Source organism: Cicer arietinum, chromosome 7 (assembly GCF_000331145.2).
Source record: "Cicer arietinum cultivar CDC Frontier isolate Library 1 chromosome 7, Cicar.CDCFrontier_v2.0, whole genome shotgun sequence".
In the NCBI taxonomy this organism is placed as follows: Eukaryota; Viridiplantae; Streptophyta; class Magnoliopsida; order Fabales; family Fabaceae; genus Cicer; species Cicer arietinum.
The window spans coordinates 57,934,915-57,945,004 of NC_021166.2; the positions used below are offsets into that span (position 1 = coordinate 57,934,915).

Genomic DNA, 10,090 nt, shown 5'->3' on the forward strand with positions numbered 1-10,090 from the left:
TTGAGGCAGGAACCTCAACTCTACTCATACCTGTTTTAAAAAATAGTAATAAATATAAATAATAATGATAAATTTTAAAAAAAAAATTGAAAGTTTCGAAACTTTGACATTGATGTAAACTTTCGAAATTGCTGGAAAACTAGGTTTCGGAACTTTCAGCTTCAACCAAAGTTTCGAACATTTTGGGTTTCGAAAGTTTCGAATTGAACCAAAGCTTCGAAAGTTTCATCACACAAAACCTCGAAAGTTTCAGATTTAACCAAATCTTTGAATGTTTCATCAAATTCATGCTTCGAAGCTTTCATACTTAAGCAAAGTTTCGAATGTTTTGTGATTTCTGGGAAAATTGCATTTCGAATCTTTGGATTTTTCACAAAAGGTTCGAAAGTGTTGTTGAAATCTGACATCTGATTGTTTCGAAAGTTTGAAACTTTCGAATAATAGAATTTTTTTGAAAAACTTTCGAAAGTGGGGGTGAGAAAAGAGTGTAGTAAATTTACTGATAAATTTTATATAAAGTAAAAAGGGTAGATTGGTCAATAACAAATTATGGGGGGTGGCAGGTAAAACTGTGGGGGTGCACAGTACATTTCTCATTTTTCTTTTGTAAAAACGCTTGGAAATAGAGCGGCCCACGGTTCGGCTAGATGGGCCTTAGTAGACCCAAACTCAAAGTGGTGTGGTCACCCGCTCTTGTATTGTTTCCCCTTTGCTCATTGATATGGGCCTAGCCTCCTAGCACATTGAGGTATATTTCCAAAAAAAAATATTAAATTAAATAGAGATGTATATCATTGTTGTTTTTTTAGCCGGACCAAGACAATATATACTCTATTAACCTCTAATAATCTAAAGAAATATAAATTTTTCTTTTAAATTTTGTGTTAATTATATTCGTTAATAAAAAAAATAAAATACTTTCTAATAAATAGCTGTCTATAATTTTTTTACGATAATTGTCAATATTTCTATAAATAAAAAAAAGTAAAAATATTTTTTAAAAAAACAGTTATTTGTGAAAATTTACATTAATAAATATTTTATTTTTTAATAATTATTTATTTTAAAAATTTCTTATCAAAATAATTTGTGTATTCTGTTAATAGAGTTAAACATGTAACTTCAAGTACATCTATATATATGAGATACTTAATGTATGTAAATTTAACCACCAAATTATTTATAAAAATAAAAATAAATCGTTGACAAATCTAAAATAAAATAAAATAATATCTTAGTTCATAATCTAAATCATTAAATAAAAAAGAATAATGATAAGGATCTGAAAAAGTAATGTGAAAGGGTAAACGTGGTAAATCATAATTTTCTTTAACCCTTTTTCGAATATATAAAGAGTTCCTTTTCCCTTTTCATTCGCCACTCTTTAACTCCACGGTGCAGATCCGAGGAGTTTCCCCCTTCGCCGCTATCTCTTCATTCTTTCGCTTCTCTCAACTCTTCAACGCTCATTACCAGGTTTTAATCTCTTTTATTTTTATTTTTCATATCAATTCCTCAAATATTGTTAATGACTGATTATGTGTTATCAATCTGTCGCTGATCTGATTGTTTTTCTCATTCAAAGTTCTCATCTTTTTACCGACCCATCAATTTTTTTTCGGTTGTTATTTAGTTTCCATGCAAAAACTTCATGTTTTTAGATTTGTAGGGTTATTAGGGTGGTGAATATTTGTGATTTTTTTTCTCAAACACTTATTTAATAATTTATTTTTGTAATGGCCGATATTAATAATTAGTATTATTAATATTGTTAGTATTTTGTTGATGATGTGGATGGAATCTATGATCTCTTATCACTTCACTCTCTAACTCTTGTCATCAAGCCAACCTTATATACCTGTAAATATTTGTTAATTGAATACTTAGTTTTTTTTTTGTTTGGAAAAATATTTGGATACTTATTATGATCTTTAATATATTGTACTCAATTTCATCTCAGGAGTTGGCATTTGAATAATTACATCTGTTTGTTTTAAAAGTCACCCTTTGATTTTGGTACTGTTTCAATGAATGTTAGATGAGTGGGAAATATTTGTTTCTTAATCCAATTTTTCGCCTTTTGTATGTATTCTGCAGATATTTTAGTAACATTGAAGTTTAGGACTGTTTACTCTCTTAACAATATTTTCAATTTTTACTGTATGTGAGTGGCTGGTATGAAGACATGTGGTTATAGATTTTGTTTTTCAATTGTGATAAAGAGAAGATGAAAGCTAACTTGAGGGAAAAGAATTCATTTTTCGGAAATACTGAAAATCACGTCAGACATTTTTTTAGAATTTTTAAAAAAAGTTCACGCAATTTTTAAAATACATTTTCTAAAACTCGTAGTGGATTGAAACTCTTTATTTTACTGATTTTATTTATTAGTGTTTGTTTTTGCATTTCATTCTTCATGTACTGTAAGTTTTGCTCTTCTGTTATATGTCTCATTGTGGAGGAAGTGCTTTTATTATACATGTGTGTGAGTAACAATAACATCTCTTCCAAAATCATGTTCTTGTTATTCTGTTGCTCGAGTTGTCCTTGAATGGTTTTGGGGACTTTCTTTAATTATCTATTTTGGTTTTTCTGGAATCTGAAAGTACGGCTTTGTATTTTCTTTTTCTTAACATAAGTTTTGGTTTTTGTAGTGATGGCAGGTTTGGCTCCAGAAGGATCACAATTTGATGCTAATCATTATGACACTAAGATGAATGAACTGTGTGTTCCTATACTAAATATTCTTCACTATTTGTAATGATTGAATTCATTATTACGTACCTTTTTTTTTATGTAATTTGATGTCTTGTAAATTTACTTCACAGGCTTGCCAGTGATGGGCAAGAATTCTTCACCTCATATGATGAAGTCCATGATAGCTTTGATGCAATGGGGCTGCAAGAAAACCTTCTGCGAGGCATATATGCTTACGGTAACATATATGCTTATGATAGCTTTGATGGACATCAACATTTTCATTTCATACATGGCTGTAGTTTTTGTATTTTAAATATATTTGTGTTTCAAAATTATTTACCGAGTAGAAAGGAAAAAATAAATGGACCAACGTGGTTGAATCCAATATATTTTCTAAACTTTTCGTTGTTTTGAAAACGAGTACATTTGTATGAAGGCTTCGGTGAACATGTTTAAAAGAATATAATATTTCTCTTGCTACAGTTATCACAGAATCATGTGTGTGATGTTTTGTCTTGTTCTGAAGGTTTTGAGAGGCCTTCTGCAATCCAGCAAAGAGGAATTGTTCCTTTCTGCAAAGGTCTGGATGTGATTCAACAGGCTCAGTCAGGAACTGGGAAGACAGCCACGTTTTGTTCTGGAATTTTGCAGCAGCTCGATTACGGATTGGTTCAGTGCCAGGCTTTGGTTTTGGCCCCTACAAGGGAGCTAGCTCAACAGATTGAGAAGGTCATGCGAGCTCTTGGCGATTTCCTTGGTGTTAAGGTTCATGCTTGTGTTGGTGGGACAAGTGTTCGTGAGGATCAGCGCATTCTCCAGGCTGGTGTTCACACCGTTGTTGGCACTCCAGGACGTGTGTTTGACATGTTGCGGAGGCAGTCTCTTGTCTCAGATCGCATAAAGATGTTTGTTCTGGATGAGGCTGATGAAATGCTTTCACGTGGTTTCAAGGATCAGGTTTGTCAATATGCTCTTTTAAAAATAAGAGTAAAGACCCAATTTGATACCTGAGAAAAATAGAAACATCTTTTAATCCATGAGAAAAATAAATCGGGACAAAATAGTCTTTGTATAATGCTTTTCTATTGCATGTTGTGTTACGTGATAGCAACTAAGTTGTCGTGGTTTATTTTATTTTAGACACTAAAAATGACTTATTTTTCTCAAGAACTAAATTAGGTTATGCATTTTTTCTTAGGAACCAAAATTGGTCTTCTCTCTTTTAATAAAAAGCAAAATAATAACAAAGCTTTACTTGCTGAATCTTAATGATGTGATGTCTAGCTAAAGTTCATGTTCCATTTTACATGACATTACAAAAAATTTGGTTGATGTTGCAGATCTATGACATCTTCCAGCTGCTTCCAGGAAAAATTCAGGTTGGAGTATTCTCTGCTACAATGCCACCTGAAGCCCTTGAGATTACCAGGAAATTCATGAATAAGCCAGTGAGAATTCTGGTAAAGCGTGATGAGCTGACTCTTGAGGGTATCAAGCAATTTTATGTCAATGTTGATAAGGAAGAATGGAAGCTAGAGACATTATGTGACCTCTACGAGACTCTGGCAATCACTCAGAGTGTCATTTTTGTGAACACAAGGCGCAAAGTGGACTGGCTCACCGACAAGATGCGAAGCAACGATCATACAGTCTCAGCCACTCACGGTGACATGGACCAGAACACTAGGGATATCATCATGCGCGAGTTCCGGTCTGGCTCTTCTCGAGTTCTCATTACCACCGACCTTTTGGCACGTGGTATTGATGTGCAACAAGTGTCTTTGGTCATAAACTATGATCTCCCAACTCAACCTGAAAACTATCTTCACCGCATAGGTCGTAGTGGTCGATTTGGAAGGAAAGGTGTTGCTATAAACTTTGTGACCATGGATGATACCAGAATGCTGGCTGATATTCAGAAATTCTACAATGTGAGTATAGAGGAGCTGCCATCAAATGTTGCTGATTTACTCTGATGAGTTAATTTTTGTTCTATGTTAAGTCATCAGGGATTTTGCTCTTGGACAAGTACTATCTTTTGAATTTTATTTATTTATTTATTTATTTTACTCATTATTAGACTATTAGAGATCAAACACAAGTGGTCTGATGCAATTTGTATTGGGATTCTATCAAATTTGTTTGATTAATTAGTTAACAGGGTGCTCATATTTCTATCTCTTTCCTATTTCTTTTGTACAATACTATATCCCCTTTATTGCTAACCATGTGATCATACCCCACCATTGGATTTGGCTTATCTCAAGTTACTAATCATTTAAGTTAATTAAGTTAGAAAATCAAATCTGGATATTATAAACCAACCGCGATTTGTTATACATGTGTGCATGTAATATTCACTGATACTTGAGTTAAGAAAAAGATAGATGTTAGAAATACATCTAAATCCTCGAATCAAAATTAAACGATTTAAGAATTTTGGATTTAAATTTTTTTATTTAAAAATAGTTAAAATCCAACCTTAAAATCTAGAGTGCAGTGAACTGGACCTATTCCAAATTCCCATTTTTGTCACTTCCACGTGTGTAAACCAGTCAAACCACAACACCTCATAAAATTCTGCATTCTTATCCAAAGTTGAAAGTTTCTCTGCCCATACTAACTCCATTCAAGAAAAAAACGACAAAATAAATATTAAGTTATTAACATCACCACCATATTTTTTATACAAAAATTTATTGTTTATATAAAGTTAAAAAATCTAGAATTAATAAACAATACCAATAAAATACAAGCAAAAAGGAAAGCAAAACTATCAACCATATTTCCTCACCTTCATTATTCTTTAATTTCTCAGCTAAGTTTGAGAATTCTCATCATATATGGAATTCAGATCCAAATCATGCAGAGATGAGAGTTTACAAATTGAGAGCTATACTGATGGAAGGGTAGCTCCAACTAGCATGCAAGATCTGAGATGTTACAGTACAAATTATGCTTATGAGGTTAGTAATAAGGAAATGAAGATTGAAAAAGGGGAAAGAACATTTGGAAAAACATCAAAAAATTGGAGCTTTATTAATGATCCAGAGTTGCAGAGAAAGAAAAGAGTAGCTGGGTATAAAGTGTATGATGTTGAAGGGAAAATGAAAGGTACTTTCAAGAAGAGTTTCAGGTGGATCAAGAACACATGCAGATGGTGGTGATTCATTAATTGATGGGTATATAATTATTTATATACTATATAGTCTATAGTATTTTTTTTTTATGTTTTTGTTGTGCTGTGATTTACCTGTTCTAATTTGGATTCTAAATCTATCTAAGTTGGATTTAATTTATACATTTTCGATATAAAAAGTTTTTATACCGACAATGAATCACAATTATGATGTTCAAAAATATTTATTTTATATGATAATATTTTTAAAGTATAATAAACATAAATTTTATTTTATATGATAATATTTTTAAAGTATAATAAACATAAAAGATTGTGATGTATTGCCAGTATAAAATATTTTACATTATTGATGCATCTAAATTAAGTTCATCTAAATTAAATTCACTATACTTACAAAGAGTTAAAAAAAATTAAAATCCAAAGTTTATATAGATGTCATCCTGCCCAGTTCATCAAATTTCAAGGAGCCAATATAAGTGTATAGATATTTGCTAGCTTCTGAATTTCTTAATCATCAATTCAAACATAAATGGTACTGTACTGTAATACTATTGCTTTGGAACTAGCATTTGGTTTTTTGGTTCTGATGTTTTTTCATTGTCTCCAAAAGAGGTGAGAAAGCAATTGGAATTTGCTCATAAAAAAAGTTGAGAATTTACTCATTGATTTATATTGGAGTTTTCATTTACTGTTTCTAGAAAATTATATACTATAATAATTGAAAGAAATATGGAACTTTAGAAGAAACAAATATTTTTCATCAAAAAATAAAAAAAAGAAAATATTTGGCCTCTCTTCTTCCTTTACCTTAGAGTTTGGTTGATTATAGTATCCAACAATCAATCATAAGAAGCTGCTTTATTATTTTATTTTTAATTAATTCTTAAATAATTTAAATTTTGGATTGATTTTGTTCTATGAGTATCGGTACTCAATCAAACTCATGGGTACCAAAAATTTACAAATAATGATAAATATTTAAAATTATATTTTATGTAGTTTGGGATTTCAGATTATTGACTTTTTCTAAGATTAATCTTAAGCTATATTTATTTAAATTAAGTTATTTTAATCTAATTTGAAAAGACAAGTAAAATTTCAAAACTTTTTTAAATAAGTTGAGCCTTGAGGCTTAAACTTTTTCTCTATCTTGAAAAATTTTGAATTACGGCAAAGTGAACATGAGATACTCATGTTAATAGCCAGATTTATCCTCAATATATTATGGAGCAAATTACCATAGAAATTTAGGGAGCAAATTTATCCTTTATTACTTTAATATTACTATTTTTCAAAAAGATCATTAATACTACTAATTATTTCTTAAGACAACCTTCTTTATAATGGACATCAAAAGTTGACACTAATGAAAAATTGTTTATGGCCAAGTGTCTTGAATAATTGACTTAAAGAATTACATATTTATTTGTCGTCGTTGTATGGATCATAAACATACTCTTGTTGCACCCATTGTTTATGTTTTGAATCATATAAATAAGGATGTTTTCTGCGAAGTTGCCATATACAATGTTTATCTTTTTTGCATTCTATAGTAGAATTGAAAGCTTTAAATGTAGCCTCCCAATCATAATAAGCCAAACTAGCAGTGCAGTTGAACGACCTACCAAAGATCCATCCATCATTAAATGTAAAAGTTGCTTCTGGCTTTGGTTTTACTACTTGATCTTTATAGAATATATCATCTGAGGTACATCTAACTATTAACTCATCTTCATTTATATCATATCCTGGAGTATCATCAGCCATTTTATTTTGAAATGTTAGTGCATACATTGAAGCTCCCCAACATTCCCAATTAAATGCATTTGATACGTGTGACAATAGTATTAGCAATAAAATAATTTGCATTATTATGTTTGTGGACATATTTGCAATCATTTTGTTAAATAATGTTTCTTTCTTTGGTGCCATTGATAAGGATTGTATTCTTTAGGTATACATGTTGACATTATAACTCTTAAATAGATAAAAATTAAAGTCGTTATAATAGGTGGAAAAATAAAACTCCTAAAATGGATTTTAATTATATCTAACGTTAAACAAACCATTAAGTACTGGTTGTAGAAACTGAAGTTTTAGATCATGCAAGTTTGAAAATTTAACTATGGGATTGACAAAAATAACATGGAAGAATATTCAATAGAAACAATTGTGTATTGTATAAGGTGTACTTTTGTATAGACTAGAAACAATTAAATTAAATAAAAAAATTACTTGAGAAAAAATAGATAGAAAATAATTTTGGTATAATAAAAAATTAACATAAAATTATAAATTTTTTACTTTTTTATTTTAAAAGTATAAAAAATGTATACAATAAATTAATAATTAAATTATTGTACCGGTTGACTCTAAATAATTTAAGAAATCAAATTTAAGTGAAGGAGAGTCTAGTTTGTTCACTAAATTCAAACTTGACCATTGGGATGGACTGACCAGAACCACTGCTTATGACCTTCTCACCTTCATTATTAGGTAATTTGTGAGTCTTTGCCGTCTATGAATGTTGAACCTATCTAAAAAATAAGTACCAAGATTCTTTCACTTCGGCTGATAATTGAGCTACAGCTCAATTGGAGAGATGACCAACAAGCTCTTAGCAGACTACATTGTCTGCTACTACAAAAACTGAAGAGAAGAAACGTTTACTAGCTAAAGGACTGTTGCAAATCACCACAGAGAAAAGGATACAACACCAATGTTTATAAGATCATGGACTACAACTACTACAAATGTGTCATTTCGAAAGAATACTTGCGGACCACAAAATCTTGATCTTTAAAGATTAGGGATTTTAGAATTTGATTTAGAACATTTTGTAATTTGAACATTAAGTGTTTACATTAATGAGGTTCAGTTTGTTATGATTAAAAACAAAATTACAAACACAACTAATATTTATTCAGGATTTAAAGGCAGTAGTTATTCAAGATGATAATAGTTAGTACCCGGTACTCGCTCCACTCCACTGTCATACATGAAATATTGATCATAGAATCGTGCTAAAAACAGACACAACTCAGGTTCACATCTTGCGCAATGATATGCTTTATCACCGAGGCTAAAAATATCAAAGAAAATAATGGTAAAGGTTATGGAAAATATTCATCAGACGAGTATAACAGACTATATGAACAGATGCCTTTAGTTTTGTTAGGAAACCGCCAAAATATATCTTTATTGTATACTTATGGGGATAATTCCCAATTCGTTTGCAGCTTTTCTTCAGCAAAACCCACAGACAACACTCCACTCCGCAGTTTGTGACTACGAGTATAAACCTTTCAGAATTTACAAGGAAGAAAGGTGATCGAGAGTAGCAGCTCCTAATACTGTGCCCTCTCATCATTAAAATGCAGACTCTCAATACCTCTAAGAGTTGAATCCAAATTCTTTATGTTTGATGATGTGTTTCTGCCAGATGATACTCTGTTGGGCTCAGATGACATGATAGGTGAACTTCTCTGAGCACCAGAGCTTTTACGAAGTGCTCCTTGACTCGAATCCAGAGTGAGAGGACGAGAGGGCTCAGTCTCACTGCCAACAACTGCATCACGGCTGCTTAAGATAGCACCTCGCCTTGCAGATCCACTTGACCGAAAGAATTTCAAACTTGACAACTGCATAAACCATGCACAAACAAGTAATGTGAAAACTAATAATTGTCATATAAACAGATAACCTCATTTAACCTTAACCAGCGAGAAATATCATATATGCATGATAACAATTATACTACATACAGCATCTAATCATTTTATTTGCCGAGAAATAGAATAACATGCACCGTACCAATACACACCATAAAACTCAATAGTATGGCACACAGAAGTGAAGCCCAGAAAATGGTATATAACAAACATGTTTAAAAAATGCAGAGTTTTGAGAAATATTTACAGCACCTGCTAATCTTATTTTTCAGATGTGTATAGAAACACAAGTGATACAGCAATACTTTTGAAATCAAATCATGATCAAAAGAAACAAGATGCAACAAAACAAATTTATATAAAAATACACACCATAGCATCTTTAGATCCAGTTAAGTCATTTGTAAGTGGTGCTTTTTCTCTAGATAAGGTTCCATCATTGGCAATAGGTCCAGAGTTCCTCCTGCGAGTGGGATCAGATGAAGACCACCCAGTATGCCTACCATCTTTTCCACCTAAACAGAAGGCACCACATTAAAAAAAAAAAAGCATAAAAGGATGCATTGAATGACAAAAT

The 10,090-nt window shown here is 31.2% G+C and overlaps 3 protein-coding genes across 3 annotated transcripts in view; 2 read left to right on the forward strand and 1 right to left on the reverse strand.

Annotated features, from left to right (window-relative positions):
• The first annotated feature begins 1,336 nt into the window (after positions 1-1,336).
• Positions 1,337-4,881, forward strand: LOC101490117 (eukaryotic initiation factor 4A-10-like). Its single transcript, XM_004510351.4, has 5 exons — positions 1,337-1,476; positions 2,655-2,724; positions 2,829-2,935; positions 3,227-3,657; positions 4,041-4,881. Exons 2-5 carry the CDS (start codon positions 2,657-2,659, stop codon positions 4,674-4,676), a joined length of 1,242 nt encoding a protein of 413 aa, XP_004510408.1. The 5' UTR covers positions 1,337-1,476; positions 2,655-2,656; the 3' UTR covers positions 4,677-4,881.
• Positions 4,882-5,543: 662 nt separating this feature from the next.
• On the forward strand, positions 5,544-5,867 carry LOC101489793 (uncharacterized). The gene has a single exon (XM_004510350.4). The coding sequence runs from the start codon at positions 5,544-5,546 to the stop codon at positions 5,865-5,867; it is 324 nt and encodes a 107-aa protein (XP_004510407.1).
• Positions 5,868-8,893: 3,026 nt separating this feature from the next.
• The window catches only part of LOC101489479 (casein kinase 1-like protein 2), a 5,141-nt gene continuing 3,944 nt past the window's right edge, over positions 8,894-10,090 (reverse strand). Inside the window, exons 13-14 of the mRNA XM_004510349.4 lie at positions 9,886-10,028; positions 8,894-9,483 (exon numbers count right to left, since the gene is read on the reverse strand). Of these exons, the coding sequence (XP_004510406.1) occupies positions 9,190-9,483; positions 9,886-10,028 (437 nt within the window). The 3' untranslated portion in view covers positions 8,894-9,189. The remainder of the gene's footprint in view (positions 9,484-9,885; positions 10,029-10,090) is intronic.

Bases quoted from the DNA above. Each gene is read 5' to 3' on its own strand.
- LOC101490117 (XM_004510351.4), top strand. From the start codon at position 2,657: ATGGCAGGTTTGGCTCCAGAAGGATCACAATTTGATGCTAATCATTAT. The intron at 2,725-2,828 runs GTGTGTTCCTAT...TTTACTTCACAG, and splicing joins GACACTAAGATGAATGAACT to GCTTGCCAGTGATGGGCAAG. The intron at 2,936-3,226 runs GTAACATATATG...CTTGTTCTGAAG, and splicing joins GCGAGGCATATATGCTTACG to GTTTTGAGAGGCCTTCTGCA.
- LOC101489793 (XM_004510350.4), top strand. From the start codon at position 5,544: ATGGAATTCAGATCCAAATCATGCAGAGATGAGAGTTTACAAATTGAG.